This window comes from Plecotus auritus, assembly GCF_963455305.1.
Source record: "Plecotus auritus genome assembly, chromosome: 6".
Taxonomy (NCBI): Eukaryota; Metazoa; Chordata; class Mammalia; order Chiroptera; family Vespertilionidae; genus Plecotus; species Plecotus auritus.
Genome location: NC_137773.1, coordinates 25535401 through 25553721, shown reverse-complemented (window position 1 = coordinate 25553721; position 18321 = coordinate 25535401). Strand labels below are relative to the sequence as shown.

The 18321-nt window shown below is 41.4% G+C and overlaps 1 protein-coding gene across 2 annotated transcripts in view; it reads left to right on the top strand.

The window, feature by feature from the left end:
• Positions 1–18321, top strand: part of RBM27 (RNA binding motif protein 27) — a 74833-nt gene that overhangs the window by 42506 nt on the left and 14006 nt on the right. For both annotated transcript variants that reach the window (XM_080675003.1, XM_080675002.1), the window contains exons 13-19: positions 4491–4769; positions 7115–7255; positions 13134–13253; positions 14170–14244; positions 14390–14554; positions 17277–17381; positions 17511–17702. In XM_080675003.1, coding sequence (XP_080531129.1) covers positions 4491–4769; positions 7115–7255; positions 13134–13253; positions 14170–14244; positions 14390–14554; positions 17277–17381; positions 17511–17702 — 1077 coding nt within the window. The remainder of the gene's footprint in view (positions 1–4490; positions 4770–7114; positions 7256–13133; positions 13254–14169; positions 14245–14389; positions 14555–17276; positions 17382–17510; positions 17703–18321) is intronic.

Sequence of the window (18321 nt, the reverse complement as noted above, 5' to 3'; positions counted from 1 at the left end):
TGGTGCTGGGCCAGGGGACCTGAGGCTGCACCCGCCTCCCGGTGCCATGCCGGAGGACCTGAGGCTGAACCCCCTGCCCGGTGGGGCTTGACAGGGGACCTCAGGCCACACCCCCTGCCTGGCAGGGGCTTGATGGGATCTCAGGCTGTGTCCCACACCCAGCAGGGCTTGATGGGGGACCTCAAGGCACGCCCCCCTGCCCTGGCCCTGGCTGGGGACCTCCGGTGGTGCCCCCCCCCCCCCCCGCCTCGGCGCTGGGCCAGGGGACCTCAGGCCACGCCCCTCTGCCAGGCCGGGCTTGATGGGGGAACCTCAGGCCCCATGCCCCGCCCTGGCGCCGGGCCAGGGGACCTGAAGCTGCCCGGGCAGGGCTTGACGGGGGACCTGAAGCTTGCACCCCCCCACCCAGCGGGGCTTGACAAGGGTGGGGCTGGCCAGGTCTGGATCTCGCCCAATGGGGGTGGGGCCAGCTGGGTCTGAGTCTCGCGCGATTTTGAGGTGCCACAGGTGGGTGGGGATTTGACTCTGGGTCCCGTGGCGCGGCCCAGACTCTAACTGGAGGAAGATTTTTATATACATTTTACTAATTTTCTTTCATCTCTGACACTTCTATTATAGAGAAAGGGCAAATAGCAATATTAAAATATTTCCTCTAATTAATCCCCCTTTAATGTGCATGAATTTCATGCACCGGGCCACTAGTAATTTATATAACTGAGTTTATGAAGGTAGCTTTGGACAGGTGGCTCTGTTGCTTACAGCATCATCCCACACACTGGGTTCAGTTTCCCAGTCAGGGCACATATCTAGGTTGCGGGTTCTATCTCCAGTCAGGGCATGTATGGGAGGCAGCTGATCGATGTTTCTCTCTTACATTGATGTTATTCTCTCTAAAAATCAATAAAAACACATCCTCAGGTGAGGATTTAAAAACAACAAGAAGGTTGTATTGGGGGACTTGCCATTTCAAAGAATTGAGCCAAACTACTTTTTTTTTTTTTGAGAGAGATTTTTAAGCAGGTTTTACCCCTGAGAGCAGAAGTGGTGCATGCTTAATTCCTCTGATTAGGGCCCCACCTTTATGACTTCATTTACCTCTGAAAAGCCTATCCTTAAAGCTTATTTCTGAATAGTCTCATTGGAAGTTAAGGTTTCAACATATGAATTTGGGGGTGGGGAGAGCATAGTTTAATTCTGTATAACTTCTTGTTGGGAATTTATTTTTTTATCCTATATAAAAACAATGCTGTGGTGAGCCTCCTTGTGGATAAATCTTCCATTATTTTTTATGAAGCATTGCTGAATTAAAGGGAATTATAAGACCTTTTATTTGAATTACCAAATTGTTCTCCAAAAGGGTTGTGCCAGTTGATACTCCCAAATTTAGTGTCTAAAACTTCATCAGCACTGTAATATGGATTCATTAGATTTTTGTAATGAATTTAAGTGAAAAATTATTTGTTATAATTTGCTTTTTTTATTACTACGTAGACTAATTTATATAGACCATTTACAGTTCTTTTATATTTACCTATCCATGGTCTTTGTCCATTTTTTATTTTTTTTATTTATTTTTTTTAAATAAATCTTTATTCAGATTATTACAATTATTTCTCCTTTTTCCCCCCATAGCTCCCCTCCACCCAGTTCCCACCCCACCTTCTGCCCTTACCTCCCCCCCACTGTCCTCATCCATAGGTGTATGATTTTTGTCCAGTCTCTTCATGAACCCCCCATACCCCTTTCCCCCTGAGAATTATCAGTCCACTTTCTTTCTATGCCCCTGATTCTATTATATTCACCAGATTATTCTGTTCCTCAGGTTTTTAATTCACTTGATTTTTAGGTTCGCTTGTTGATAGATATGTATTTGTTATTCATAATTTTTCTCTTTACTTTTTTCTTCTTCCTCTTCTTTAAGAATACCTTTCAGCATTTCATATAATACTGGTTTGGTGGTGATGAACTCCTTCAGTTTTTTCTTATCTGTGAAGCTCTTTATCTGCCCTTCAATTCTGAATGATAGCTTTGCTGGGTAGAGTAATCTTGGTTGTAGGTTCTTGCTATTCATCACATTGAAAATTTCTTGCCACTCCCGTCTGGCCTGCATAGTTTCTGTTGAGAAGTCAGCTGACAGTCGTATGGGTGCTCCCTTGTAGGTAATTAACTGTTTTTCTCTTGCTGCTTTTAATGTTCTCTCTTTGTCTTTTGCTCTTGGCATTTTAATTATGATGTGTCTTGGTGTGGTCCTCTTTGGATTTTTTTTTGGGGGGTTCTGTGGGCTTCCTGGACTTGTAAATCTATTTCTTTCACCAGGTGGGGGAAGTTTTCGGTCATTATTTCTTTAAATAGGTTTTCTATCTTGCTCTCTCTCTTCTTCTGGCACCCCCATAATTCTGATGTTGGTACGCTTGAAGTTGTCCCAGAGCCTTCTCACATTATCTTCAACTTTTTGGATTTTTTTTTTTGCTTTTTGCTTTTTCGGTTGAGTGTTTTTTGCTTCTTTGTATTTCAATTCTTTGACTTGATTTTTGTGTTCCTCTTGTCTGTTTTTGGGTCTCTGTATAATATTTTTTTATTTCAGTCAGTGTATGTTTAATTTCTAGTTGGTCCTTTTTCATATCTTCGAGGGTCTCGTTATATTTATCGGCCTTTTCTAGGATATTCTTAAAAAGCCTTATAACCGTGGTTTTGAATTCTATATCCAGTCGTTTGTTTTCCTCCATTTCTTTCGTTTGTGATCTGATTCTTTGACCCCGCATTTTCACTGCTTCCCTGAGTTGGTAAGGTAGATATTTGTGCTAGATTTCCAATATGGCCCAGTGGGTCTGCCTCCCCACTTAACCTGAGGTGGACACTCTTGGTGCACCCCTTTGTGGACTGTGTGTACAGCCTTGTTGTAATTAAGTCTTTATTGTTGTTGGTATCACTGGGAAGAATTGACCTCCGGGCCAGTTGGCTGTAAGGATCAGCTGTGTCTATGCTGGGAGAAGTTCAGTGCTGGAGACAGCCTTATAGGATTAGACTTGCCAAATTGCAATAGCCTCTGTGCTCAGCTTGGATGGGTTGGAGTCTCAGTCTTGGCTTCCCATCAGCCTTGCCCTTGAGCGCACGTGTGCGCTTTCAGTCCTCCGCCTTCCCCAGCTCAAGTCTCCGCCTGAGAGTCCAGACTTCCCCCACAAGAGCGGGGGTCCCCAGGGGCTCGCCTGGAACTGGGGTCCAGTGCAGTCAGAACTGGGGCTCAGTGCAGTCAGGATCCTCTGACTCCCTTCCACTAGGGAAAGCCTGTGGCAACCTCCGCAGCCTTTGTGCGCACTGGCATGTGCGCGCGGGCGCTTTCAGTCCTTCGCCTTCGCCGGCTCCCGAGTCTCCGCCCAAGAGTCCAGATTCCCCCCACAAGAGCGTGGGTCCCCAGGGGCTCGCCTGGAACTGGGGTTCACTGCAGTCAGAACTGGGGCTCAGTGCAGTCACGCGCCTCTGACTCCCTTCCACTAGGGAAAGCCTGTGGCAACCTCCGCAGCCTTTGTGCGCACTGGCCTGCGCGCGCCTTCAGACTTCTGCCTTTCCCAGCTCAAGTCTCCGCCCGAGAGTCCAGACTCCCCCCGTAAGAGCGTGGGTCCCCAGGGGTTTTCCCGGAACTGGGGTTCAGTGCAGTCAGAACTGGGGTTCAGTGCGGTCGGAGGCTTCCTTCCCCCTTCCGCCAGAGAAAGTCAGCCAGGCTCTCAGCCGCCCTTCCTCTCTGCGCGCACAAAGACCCTTTGCCGTACCTCCAATTCTCTGTGAGCTTTTCTCTTTCCTTCTAGTTGTAGAATTTTCACTCAGCCAGCTTTCCTGTGGTTCTGGATGGTGTCCGTTCTGTCTTTTAGTTGTAGTTTTGAAATTGTTGTGCGAGGCAGCAGTTTAGGTGTTTACCTATGCCGCCATCTTGGTTTCTCCGTCTCTTTGTCCATTTTTTATACAAAAGCATTTATAATAGTGCTTTTCTAAGCTTTTGCTTGTCGTATATATTAAAAATAGTTTTTTCATTTGTCACTTATTTTGTTTATGGCTTGTTTGGACTGACAGAGTTTTTAAATTTTACATTGTCAAATCTGCTATTTGTCTTTATAGAGACTACCTTTATAGGTATGTATATAAGGGCTTTTCAGACCCTGAGATTATACAGTTACCTTTTTTCTTCTGGGTCTTTATGCAGTATTTGGTTTGTTTGTTACTGTATCTCTGGAGTTAGTTTGAATGTGAGATATCATGGAGGAATCTAATAGCTCTTCAGTGATTAGGTAACAGTAGGATTATTTATTGGATCTAACATTCTTCTGTATATAATTCTGAAATAGGCATATCATCTTTTAGGGGCTAGAGAACTTTATTTTACAAAGGATTCACAATGGATCTCAGCAGGCTGTTTTCTACTTCTGAATTATCAGTTTATTTGCATTTAACTATTTGTTAATATCTGTTTTTGTTGTTGATTTTGTTGTTTCTTACAGGTTGCTTTTAAGGGAGATCCAGAAGCAGCCCTTATCCAATATCTTACCAACGAGGAGGCCAGGAAAGCCATTTCTAGCACTGAAGCTGTTCTAAACAACCGATTCATTCGAGTCCTGTGGCATAGAGAAAACAATGAGCAACCAGCACTACAGTCCCCAGCACAGCTGCTCCTACAACAACAGCAAACACTTAGTCACATGTCACAACAGCACCATCACCTGCCACAGCACCTTCATCAGCAGTCTTCTACTGCAACGGTACATGGAGGTATCCAGAAGGTAATATACTGGTTCACATGGAATTAGAGGTCCTCTAGTCCCTTCCTATAGATCAGTGTTCCTTAGTTTGCAGTCCTTTGGTCTTCTATACCAGAGCCACTCAAGTTGATCTGCAGGTCAGCAGCATCTGATCTCCTGGAAGCAATTTCTTAGGCCTCCCCACAACTGTTGAATCAGCATCACTATGTGTAGGGCCCAAGAATCTGTGTTTAGGAATCTGTATATATAAAAGCCTAAGCGACAGGCCTACCATTCGACTGGCTGACCTGTACCTATGATGCGCACTGACCGCCAGGGGGCAGACGCTCAATGTAGGAGCTGCCGTGACTTGGGAGCTGTGGTTCTTGGGTGAACCAGAGAGGAGGGAGCCCAATTCCGGGTTGTGTCACCCAAGAACCACTCTCTTGCAATCCGGGACCCCTCGGGGGATGTCAGAGAGCTGGTTTCAGCCCAATCCCCATAGGCCAGGCTGAGGGACCCCTCTAGTGCACGAATCCATGCACCGGGTCTCTAGCCCATTGGCTCCCCACTTTGGGTCTGGCTCCCCATGTGGCCTCTAGTCTATTGGAGAGGTCATTGGGCTGGCCCTTACAAAAACTTTTCAACTTAGCTAAATGATGAGACATGCAGGACCTACTGGCTGCGGCCCTGATGTCTGGCACTGTGCTGGCCCATCCACTTAATATCGATTTTCAGTGGAGGCAGTGAATTTTTCTGCTACCACTCTCGGCTGGGAAACAGGCTGCGGCTTCCCTCCTTCCGGGCAGACAATAGCACCATGGGGCAACCTCCAGGGAGGGAAGGAGGCAAAGGAGCAGCTCAGGTGGGAAGAAAGAGGTTCTCACCGCCACAGGACTTCGCCGGGGTGGAAGGGCCTGGGCAGGAGCCTGACATTGAGCAGGGTCCTGCCCTAGGCCGACTAGATCCCAGGTTAAGTAAATCCTTAATAATTGGCTAATAATGCATTTTGCAGCTAAATGTCCATAGGTTGTCAGTTACCGCCAAACTTAGGGTAAAGTGAGATGAAAGAAGCGAGACAGATACAGAAAGTGACATAATATTGGGAGAAGAGAGGAAGGAGCCCGATTCTGGGGTCATCACCTGAGAGCTGCCCTCTCCCAATCTGGGACCCCTCAGGGAATGTTGGAGAGCCGGTTTGGCCCAATCCCCGCAGGCCAGGCCGAGGGACCCCACCAGTGCATGAATCCGTGCACCAGGCCTCTAGTATATCTATAACAAGCTCTCCAGGTAATTCTGTTATACACTAAGGTTTGAGAAGTGCTCTTCTCCTGTTCTACATTAAAATCACTTATCTGGGTACAAATTCCTGGGCCTTTTCTTTCCAAACCTATAGTCAGTTTCTAGATATAGGGCCCATAAATATTAATGTTGAAGCAATACCCTTAGTGATTTTTCTCAATACTAATGTATAATAACTGTCCATCACTGAACAATTCTGAACCTAGAACTTCTGAGTTTTGGGGTTAGAATCAGTCACCCTTGTACCTGTCCTTTTGTCTTACTTTCTTCCATGTAGAGAAATTCTGTTCCTTTTAAAACTGAAAGGGAAGCTGCAAGAGAATGGGATTTTGTCTGTTATATTCATTCTATGCCTAGTGCCTAAAACAAGGCCTGGAACATATTGCTCAAAATACATTTGAATGAATAGATGAAGGAAAGAACAAACCACCATGCATTAGAGTCATTTAGATATTGTTGATAATTACAATCTCCTTATAGAATACTTTTTTAAAGTATTCCTTACATAGTCTTTTCTTTATTCATCATCCTGCTTATTTGCACCTGTCGGCATTTCTTTTGTCTAGGTGCCACTTCATGTTAGGGTCCAAAGGTGAATTCTTTCCCTAGATGTTGGCTGAATGGTATATAAAAGAGTGATATCTTCACCTCTGTGATCATTAGACCCTGTTATGTTAATGCAGTCTAATATTGTATTATGTTTTGGGAGTGGTCCTAACACACTATTATTTATAATAAGCTACTGTCAATTAAAATGCTTAAGTCTGTCAAAGCATTACATATTGAAGAGAATATAGAAAAATTATTAGAATCTGTGTGAGTATATATACATATATGCATGTATTTTGTTGTGACATATTTAAGACATCCAAAAAAGTATGAATAATAACATAACAATTATTGATGTATCTGCCACTTCACTTAAAAAAATAAACCTTACAGATAATTAAAGCACCTTCCCATCCCATTTTCCTTCTTACCTTCTTACCTTCCTCTCCTGATTAATCAATGTCCTAAATTTATATCATTCCTGAGCATGTAAAAAACTTATACCACATACATATGTGTTTATTTTGTATATACAGATGATGAGCAAACCACAGACACCGGGTGCATATGTTCTTAACAAAGTTCCTGTGAAACATCGTCTTGGACACGCAAGTGCTAACCAGAGTGATGCGGCACACTTGTTAAATCAGTCAGGTGGTGCTGGAGATGATTGCCAGGTGTGTGTTTCTGTGAGCCTCAAATATGTTCAGAGTTGTTCAGAACAAGGAAATTAACAAATTGATTACCATCCAGATTTGTAATGTCTTGTTTTTTTTTTAGATAAGTGTGACAGCTAACGTAAGTGTGGTGAATATACTTCCCTAATTTCCATGATTTAGCTAGAAATTTGCTGGTTAAAATTTTTTTCTATTCAAAGCTAAGTAGGAATTTGATAATTTTAGACTGTTGTTAATAGGTAGATGTCTTTATTAGTTCATACCTTTTATAATTTTTCTCTTTAATATGAAGAGCATAGTGAAGGAGATTCTGTTAAAAGTTGAACATTAAAGTTTATTTTAAGTAGTTCCTTTTGCTTTTAGGAATATATCTATAAACACTGTCTCTCCAGCATGGTGATTATTTCAAAGAGGCTAGCTCTACTAGACATTAAAAAGTGCTTTGAAGTTTGTATAACTAACGCAATTTGATTTTGGCACATGGAGAGACAGACCAGTGGAACAGAATAGAAGATCGAAAAATAGGCTCACTTGCAAATAGGAATTTGTCAACACAGTATCTCAGATCAGTGGGGGAAATATGGACTTTACGAGAGTGGTGTAGGGTTAACTGGATAGCCATATAGAAAACAGAGAATTAGATCCATTTAAAAAATTACATAGTAAACAAGGATAATTTCCAAAAGGATCTGAGACTTAGATGCTGATAGAAATGCTAAATGGTACAGCCCTCCTGAAAGTAAATTTGGCAGTATCTGGCAAAATTATGTATGCATTTTTTTTAAACCTGTAATCTTCCTTCTAAGAATGTATGTCAAAGGTATGCTAGTCAAAACTAAGACTTATAGACTATATATAATATCAAAAGACTGGAAATAACCCAAATGTTCATCAGTAGGGTACTGATTACTTAATAGGTAGTACATCTACACATTAGCTTATATGCAATTTTACAGAGGAATGAGGAATATATACCATGTGATCATTAGGATGTATTAAGGTAAAAAGACAAAATGGAACAAAAATGTATAGTCAGCCACTGTTGGTATAAGAAAGGGGTGATGAACACATGTAAGCAGTTGTTTGTAATAGTAAAAACAAAAAAATTCATATAATTTAAATCTTGTAGCTATGACAAGGAGGGAAGAAAGTAGACAACTTCGAGTATGTCTTGTTTTGTAGATTTGTCTTAGAACCATTTAAATGCTACATATAGCCCTAGCTGGTTTGGCTCAGTGGATAGAGTGTTGGCCTGCGGACTGGAGGGTCTGATTCCGGTCAAGGGCACATGTCCAGGTTGTGGGCTCAATTCCCTGTAGGGGGTGTGCAGGAGGCAGCCGATCAATGATTCTTTCTCATCATTGATGTTTCGATCTCTCTCTCCCTCTCCATCTCTGAAATCAATAAAATATATATTTAAAATAAATAAATAAATGCTACATGTAATTATAAAATGAAATGAAAGTAACCCTTGAAAATTAAAAAGTGAACTAGCCTGTCTGCATAGAGAGTGCTCTAAAACACAGTTATTTGACTATATATTACTAAGGAGGACAAAGCAATTTCTAAAAGTTCAGCAATCATTTTATTGGCTCTTTTGGTATTCTGAAACTGGCTTGTAAGCATTATAGGATAAATCAAATGAGGAATGATATTGGTGTCATTGACAACTGAGATTTCATTGTGGTTGAAAAGAGAGATGTAAGATGGATAAGATTAAGTCAAAACACTAGTCTCTTGCATTTGAATTGAAAGAATCATTATAAATTCAGATGGTATTTTATCTTAAAAAACATATAAGCAACCAAAAAACCCCCAAAACATTTTCCTAACTTTATTCACTGAAAAAGTCTAGGAACAAGGATCAGCCCAATGGTAATGGCCCTCATCCCCAACCCCCAGTACCCAAAGGAACCAGAGAAATGGCTGTCCCCAAGATCTGGGGCTGGCAATGTTTCAGATGACCCTAGAATATTTTGTCAAACCAGAAAGTGAGGAAATGTCCAAGATTATTAGAATCCTGTCAAAAATGAAAAAAATGTCATAAAAGCTCTATATCTACTCACCAACATTTAAAAAATTTAGAGGACAGAAGAACAGTTAAGGGTACCATACTCTGGTGAATATTAGAGGATCAGTGACCTGGTTTCTTTGACAAATAATTTTCAAGGAAAAGAGGGAGAGAGGGAACAGAATTAAAGGCAACTTTAAAAAAGATGTATCTAATTATACTGTATGGACTTTAGTAGATCCCAATTCTAATGGGAAAAAAAAATTTAGAAAATTATAATGCAATCTGGAGATATGAATATTTAATGAGATTAAAGAACTATTCTTCACTTGCAAGTGTGATGATGTTATGGTTATGTTTTACGAGTCCTTACCTTTTAGAGATATATGTACGTGTGAAATTATGTATTTGGTATAAAGATATAGTTGGGGATTTAAATAAAATAATGTTATTTTTGTTGCTGCTTGGTGATGGATATATCAAGTTTTTTATATAACTATATTTTTGGCTGTTTCAAAAATTTAATTATGGAAAAAACAAAAGCAATTTAGTTAGACTAGAGGCCTGGTACACGAAATTCATGCATGGGGGTGCAGAGGGGAGCGCTCCCCTTAGCCCAGCCTGCACCCTCTCCATTCCGGGACCCCTCAGAGGATGTCCGACTCTCACAATACTGGACCGCTGGCTCATAATCGCTCACCTGCCTCCCTGCCTGGTCACCCCTAACTGCCCCTCCCTGCTGGCTTGATTGCCCCTAACTGCCTCCCCCCACCCGCCAGTCTGGTCGCACCTAACTGCTCCCTGCTGCCAGCCAGGTCGCCTCCAACTGCCCCCTCCCTGCCCGCCTGGTCGCTCCTAACTGCCCTCCCCACCAGCCTGGTCACTTCTTACTGCCCGCCCCCCACGCTGGCCTGGTCACCCTTAACTGCCCCCTGCTGCCAGTCTGGTCGCCCCCAACTGCCTCCCCCCCCTTGCCAGCCTAGTCGCCCCTCACTGCTCCCCCCCACCAACCTCATCGCCCCTAACTGCCCCCCTGCTGGCCTGGTCATAGGCAGCCATCTTGTGAGAGTGACAGACAATTTGCATGTTACCTCTTTATTATATAGGATAGGATTGTCCTGACTTACCCTGCCTTTTTATTGTCTGCATTAGATCACTCAGTTTTTCAATAAACTGATTTGCTATGGAGATTAAAATTTTTATTTTAAAACAGGAAGGGAAAGGGCTTATCACACAACAAGTGGTTTGTAAATTTTAAGTATTGTCATTTTTTAATAAATAATACTAACATGAATATCAGTTGTGCAGGGTTTCTTACTACTTGAGATACTTTCCTGTGTAGTTAAAGTAGCTTAATTTTGAGGATAAGTTATTGTATGATTGAGAGTAGTTTTGTATTGGGATATATAATTTATTTACAAAATTGAATTTTCCGTGAATTTTTAAATATTATATCCTGTGTCCCTTACATCTTGTATTCAGTTAAAAATATAGAAGACAGTGGAGTGTGTTAACAAAGGCTTGAACCTGAGAGATTGTAGTGTAACATGTAGCTAGCTCTGCTTTGTCTTAAAGAGGGGAAATCTAACTGGAGAGTCATCTGTTCAGAAGAGGAAAGGTATCTAAATACCAAAACTAGCTATGTAAAGATGGCTACCACTTTGCTTGCAAAGTCAGATCATTGAGCTAACTACTTGTCTTGTTCAGTCATTTGGTCATCCCTCACTAACCTCCTGCTGGCCTGGTCGTAGGCAGCCATCAGTCCAGCCTGCACCATCTCCAATCTGGGACTCCTTGGGGGATGTCCAACTGCTGGTTTGGATGTCCAACATCCCTAAACCAGCAGTCAGACATCTCTCTCACAATTAGGGACAGCTGGCTCCCAACCACTTGCCAGCCTGATTAATGCCTAACTGCTCCCCTGCCTGCCCGATTGCCCCCAACTGTCCTCCCCTGCCAGCCTGATCACCCCCAAATGCCCTCCTCTGCCAGCCTGGTAACCCCAACTGCTCTCCCCTGTTGGCCCAGTAACCCCTAACTGCCCTCTCTGCTGGCCCGGTGGCCCCCAACTGCCCTCCCCTGTAGGCCCAGTCGCCCCTAACTGCCCTCCCCTGCCATCCTGGTTGCCCCCAACTGCCCTCCCCTGCTGGCCTGGTCGCCCCTAACTACCCTCCCCTGCTTGCCTGATCGCCCACAACTACCCTCCCCTGCTGGCCATCTTGTGGTGGCCATCTTTGACCACATGGGGACAACCATCTTTTGTGACGGCGTGAGGGTCAATTTGCATATTACCTCTTTATTATATAGGATTGTAAACTCATAGCATTTGGTTAAATACAGTGTTAATATTATGATTATAAAGTACCTTATTAGAATTGCAGTTATTAGAAACCTGGGTTCTTATTTGGCACTTCCCATGTGGTACCCTTTAGCTAAACACCGCCAGGAAAACATGGTTGAACATGTTGAGTTTATTTAGTGAGGGAAGGTAAACAATGAAACCATAGGGTACCTCAGTTGAAGGGTGTTAGAAAGGGCTTCTTTTAGGTTTAGACTGTGTTAGATTATTTGGGGCAGGAGTAATTCTATGATCAGATACTATCTAATAAAGAGGGAATATGCAAATTGACCATCATGCCATCACAAATATGGCAGCGCCCATGGCCACAAGATGGCAGCGCCCAGTCCCCTTAGCCCCACCGGAGTCCCCCAGTCCTTTCAGCCCCGCTGGGAGGGGGGCGTGGCAGGTGCGTGGTGCTGCCGGACCCACCCTCAGCCCCCCAGCCGCCCAGGGCTGGCCTGAGGCGCAGCAAGCCTCGGATGGTGGCTGCCCAGCTGCCCAGGGCGACCCCGAGGTGCAGGCAAGCCTCGGGTGGCAGCTTCCCAGCCGCCCAGAGCCGCCCAAGGCTCAGGTAACCAGGGCCGGCCGAGGCTTGCGCTACTGGCAGTGACAGCAGCAGAGGTGTGATGGGGGCGTCGCCTTCCCCTGGTTGCCGGATCACCTCCCGCCCCTGAGGGCTCCCGGAATGTGAGAGAGGGGATAGGCCGGGCTGAGGGACCCCCCACTCCAGTGCATGAATTTTCATGTACCGGGCCTCTAGTATTTTAATAAGTCTAGCTAGAAGGAAGGAAGACTAGAATGAGGAATGTAATTGGTAAAGAAGCTGTAGTCATTTCTTTTGGCCAGGATAGAGAGATGGTTAGTCATTTTAATTTTTTTTTTATATATATTTTATTGATTTTTTACAGAGAGGAAGGAAGAGGGATAGATAGTCAGAAACATCGATGAGAGAGAAACATCGATCAGCTGCCTCCTGCACACCTCCCACTGGGGATGTGCCCGCAACCAAGTTACATGCCCTTGACCGGAATCGAACCTGGGACCTTTCAGTCCACAGGCTGACGCTCTATCCACTGAGCCAAACCGGTTTTGGCGATGGTTAGTCATTTTAATGGTTTGGATAGAATTGTAGGGTGATCTTGTTATTGTCATAATCCGTCATGACCACAAGAGTGGCCATATCTGAGGCTGATATTCTGTGAAACTGTTTATGTTTAATAGGGAGGACCTAGTTGTGAGTGGCAGGCCAGCTCCTAGATGTTAGGGCTTGTAGTTCTTTATCTCAATTTAAAAGAGAGAAAAAAAAAAGGTGATTGCATTCAGAAACACAACATTATTGCTAAACATCAATTTTTTTTTTGAGTGCCAGTTAAATTTAGGTATAAAGAACTAGTTTTACAAATGTCGTTTTTAAATGTGAAATATGAAATTTAACTCCCCACAAAAAGAAATATATTCAGTCTTTATAAAAAAAATGACTTTGAGTCATTTCTAAGATTTAATTTAATCATATTGGTATTTCACAGATATTTTCACCTCCTGGCCATCCAAAAATGATTTACAGCTCTTCAAACTTAAAGAATCCTTCAAAACTTTGTTCAGGGTCTAAATCTCATGATGTTCAAGAAGTTCTTAAAAAGAAGCAGGTAACAGCTTTGATTCTTCTTTTGTTAAAGAGGAAAGGTCCCACTGAATTCTTAAGTGATTGTGTTAACACCTTTGGCTGTTGATGTTATGGAACTCCATGATCATGTTTATTTAGCTGCTGCTGGATGCAGTGTATACTTGAACTAAAGGTGAACAAACAGAGAAAATGTTTTGCAATTGCCTTTTGGTGGCTACATCAAACACAAGGAAAGACTTTTTCTGTGCAAAAGTAAACGACACCAAACTGTAATATTTTTTCATTCTTCAAGGGCTAGAAGCAGACATTTCATTTCATTATTTATTTATTGTTCTTTCTGGCTTTTCAAGTTAGGTAATGTTTCACATAAAATATAACTACTTATGTAGTTATTCATATGATTCAATTCTGAGTTTCATATCATCTTAGATTTAAACACTTTTTCAAATAAAATATTTATATATGTTATCTCAGCATAATTTGATATTTAATTAACAGAGGGGTGGAAGCAACATTTTCCTGGCAAAAACATTATATTTTGCTATTGTTTCTAATCTGTAGCTCATCTCATATTTTTAAACTTCAAAAATAAGCATTTGGCTTATTACATTGACAAATGAAAACACTTCTTATTTTTCCTCAGAGTTACATTTAGGTCATTCAAATGAATGAACTTCATAGATACAGCTAATTAATGTTCAGTATTTTAAATATTTTTTAAAGTACAATTATAAATGTAAAGTTTTTTTATATTGAAAATGTTGGGACAATATAGTTGAAGGTTTTATCTCTGGTTTTCAGCCATTTTTTGACCAGGAGGAAAATTTATCTTATTATAGGGATAGCCCAGAAGATACGAATTGAGAATGAAGTAGCCTTATGTATGATTGGCAAATTTTGTTATCCATTATTAATTTTTTCTTTACCTATTCATATAGGAAGCAATGAAGCTACAACAAGATATGAGGAAAAAAAGGCAAGAAGTGTTAGAAAAACAGATAGAATGCCAGAAGGTAAGATAAGAGCTCATTATTTGCCTATTGGAATTGATGTATAAAATGGATTTTATAAAGACATTCCTAATGGTAAATATTTTAAGGTTATTTTTATATTACACTTTATTAAGCAGAGTTTTACTTTTTCCTGTTTGTTTTGTAGATGCTAATATCCAAGCTAGAAAAAAACAAAAACATGAAACCAGAAGAGAGAGCAAATATAATGAAGACTTTGAAAGAACTTGGTGAAAAGATCTCACAACTGAAAGATGAATTAAAAACATCTTCTGCAGTCTCCACACCATCGAAAGTGAAGACCAAAACAGAGGTATGTTTGCACTTTTTTATAATATATTTTTTTATTGATTTCAGAGAGAGGGAGAGGGAGAGAGAGATAGAAACATCAATGACGAGAGAGAATCATTTGATCAGCTGCCTCCTGCACACTCCCCACTGGGGACCGAGCCTGCAACCCGGGCATGTGCTCTGACCGGGAATCTAACTGTGACCTCCTGGTTCATAGGTCAATGCTCAACCACTGAGCCACACTAGCTGGGCTATTTTCATTTTTTATTCAACATAGGGTTATTGAACATCTGTTACATGTTTGGTACTTTGAGAGTATAGTGCAGCCCTTAGGTGGCTAATAGTGTAAAGGGGAGACAACTGTAGTAACAAGCTTAAAAAATATTTCTATAGATGCTATATATACTGTCTTTGAAAGAGGTAAATAAAGGTGTGGTTTCTTTTTATTGAAATGTTTGGGTCTCTCTGCTGAACATGAAACTACTAAAGTGATGGCAAGCAAAGAGGTTACTTCCTATTTTAGCAATTTTTTAATAATTTTTTAATAGTGTTGTAATAAAACCATTCCTCTTAATAATCATTTGCTTTAATATGGGCAAAAATGTGGCATTCTATAGGAAAGAATAATTGGAAGCACTAGATCCATTGAAGTCTAATTTTGTTAATTTCCTGTTTTGTTTTATGTTGTGTGTTTTTTAAGAAGAAAGGAAGGAAGAAAAAGAGGAACATAGTTAAAAGAATAAAATGGCAATAAAATACATATCTATCAATAATTACTTTAAATGTAAATTGCTTATATGCTCCAATCAAAAGACAGTATGGAGTTACCTCAAAATATTAAAAATGGAAATGCCATATGACCCAGCAATTCCACTCTGGGAATATATCCAAAGAAAGCGAAACACTAATTTTAAAGACTATATGCATCCCTATGTTCATTGCAGCATTATTTACAATAGACAAGATTTGGAAGCAGCCTAAGTGCCCATCAGTAGATGAATGAATAAATTTGATAGGGAATAAGTTTGTCAGATATATATGTATACATATATATGTATATAGAACACAAGTTTTTATGTTCAATATTATGTTATATTTGAAATTATGGTTCTCTATTAGCCTATCTAATAAAAGGGTAATGTGCAAATTGACCATCACTCCAACACACAAGATGGCCACCCCATGTGGACACAAGATGGCCACCATAAGATGACCAGCAGGGGAGGGCAGTTGGGGGGGACCAGGCCTGCAGAGGAGGACAGTTAGGGGTGACCAGTCTGGCAGGGGAGGGCAGTTAGGGGTGACCAGGCCGGCAGGGGAGGGCAGTTGGGGGCAATTGGGCCGGCAGGGGAGCAGTTAGGTGTCGATCAGGCTGGCAGGGGAGTGGTTAGGGGTGATCAGGCTGGCAGGCAGAAGCAGTTAGGGACAGTCAGGCAAGCAGGTGAGTGTTTGGGAGCCAGCAGCCCTAGATTGTGAGAGGGATGTCCAGCTGCCCATTTAGGCCCGATCCCAGTGGGATCGGGCCTAAATGGGCAGTCAGGCATCCCTCTAGGGGTCCCAGATTGGAGATGGTGCAGGTTGGGCTGAGGGACACCCTGCCCCCGTGCATGAATTTCATGCACTGGGCCTCTAGTATGAATGTAAAGTGTTTTACTAAGATTCCTTTTTAAAAATATAATAAAAATGTTTGTATTGAAATTTCCCCCAGTTACAGAAAGAACATGGGTGCATTTTGAAAATTAAAGAGAATGTATATAGGAGAAAAATAATTTCTCACAGTCGCTTATCTAAAGACTGATTATTTGTGTCATACCCCCTCCCCCTCCCCCAAAAAAAGAGTGGCAATAGTTATAGGGTTCATATCTGAAAGCAGTTGTGTAACCGTTATGTTTGTACTATTAATGCTGGACATTGGGTCTCATTTAACGCCGGTGGTCTTGATCTGGCATCTAGAAGGGTTCAGCAATCTGGAGACGGGGCTGTGCGTAGATTAAATAAGAGTCCAAAGACGAAAGATAATTTTGAAAGGCATTGGGGGTCAGAGGAGCCTGGCTGAAGAAACCAAGTTCTCCTTGTCTCAGAACCCCTTGCTTTTTATTAACACAAAGTGTCCTAAGGCAAGGTGGAGATATACACTTCAAAGGGTATGGTTTCTGTCTACAGAGTCCATTGTCAGAATGGGGAATTGCCTTCAGCTTGTTCAGGTGTTTGGCCAACAGGAGGCAATAACATGTAGATTAAGAAGCCCTGAGCTGTCTGGCAGCAAACAATCATCCTTTCCAGGTTTGGGGAAATGCCTTTAGCCATTCCCAACAGGTGACAACATATGTGACTCAGCCCTTGTTGAGTCCCCAAGTTCCATCAACCTTTTGATGAAACTCTTGTAATTATGACATGCTGGAACTGGCTTCCAGCATACTATGAATGAATTTTTACTATATAATTTGCCCTATTGTATTTTATTATGTGAAAATTATTCTCATCTCAGTTGACTTTCCAAAGTCTGAGTTTTAGGCCATCTTAAGCAGTAATACTCTTTATTGTTTTTACTGATACCACTATGCTCTGTACCTGTTGTCAATACTATATCCATAAAATTACTTTCTCTAAAACACCCATGTGCATTGCATCCTCTCACTCTCATTTTCCCGAAAGAGATGTGTGTCATTCTGTAAGTTTAATACTCGGAATAAGATCTTGGAAGTAATCTAAAAAATACACTTTTACTCTTAATTTTTCCAAAGGCCCAAAAAGAACTATTAGATACTGAACTGGACCTTCACAAGAGGCTGTCCTCCGGAGAAGACACAACAGAATTACGGAAAAAACTCAGTCAGTTACAGGTTGAGGTGAGACTTAAGAGATATTACTGACTCACTACTTTTAACATCTCAAAAAAATAGTTTTCTCTTTTTCTGTTTTCCAAGGTTTAATCTCACAGTGTGTATTTTATTCTACCTTTGGTGGTTGTTATTCAGGCTGCACGATTAGGTATCTTACCAGTGGGTCGTGGAAAGACCATGTCCTCCCAAGGTCGAGGAAGAGGCCGAGGTCGTGGAGGAAGAGGAAGGGGCTCACTAAATCACATGGTGGTGGACCACCGGCCCAAAGCACTATCAGTTGGGGGACTCATTGAAGAGGAAAAAGATGATTTACTTCAGCATTTCTCAGTAAGTTTTTAAAGTAGCAAAAACTAACTCTAAAAACACTGTATTCAGCATTTCCTGGCTGCATTCTGTATAAATGCCAAATGTTTTATACATTAGAAAAGAAGTTGTAAAAACATGGGTATTAGCAAATTTTTATTAATATATTTGAAGGTCAAGAAGAAACTCATGTTCTGTAATTCCATAATACTCCTCATAAATGCATTTGTAGTGATAAGTTGTTCCAAAGCTATCTTTGATTTTTATTTTGGGGTTATTGCATGGTTTACTGGGTATTGATAGTTAATAAGTGAAAATAATCTGGGATGGAAGCAAAATTCAAAGGAAGAATTTATTAGGATAAGAGACATATTTAGTTACGTTTTGTATACACATGCACCCATTTATTTTTAAACAAAACATGCAAATAGAGGTTTGATACAGATAAATGTCTATTATTTTGCACATAAACAGTATATTCTCTTTTTTTATTAAATTTATTGGGTTGACATTGGTCAACATGTACATATAGGTTTCAGGTGTGGGTTTCTATATTACAAAAAGTATATTCTCCTTCCAACAACTCATTAATTCATTCGGTAAATATTGTTATTTGTGCTTGAGCATTTGCACACATGATCTC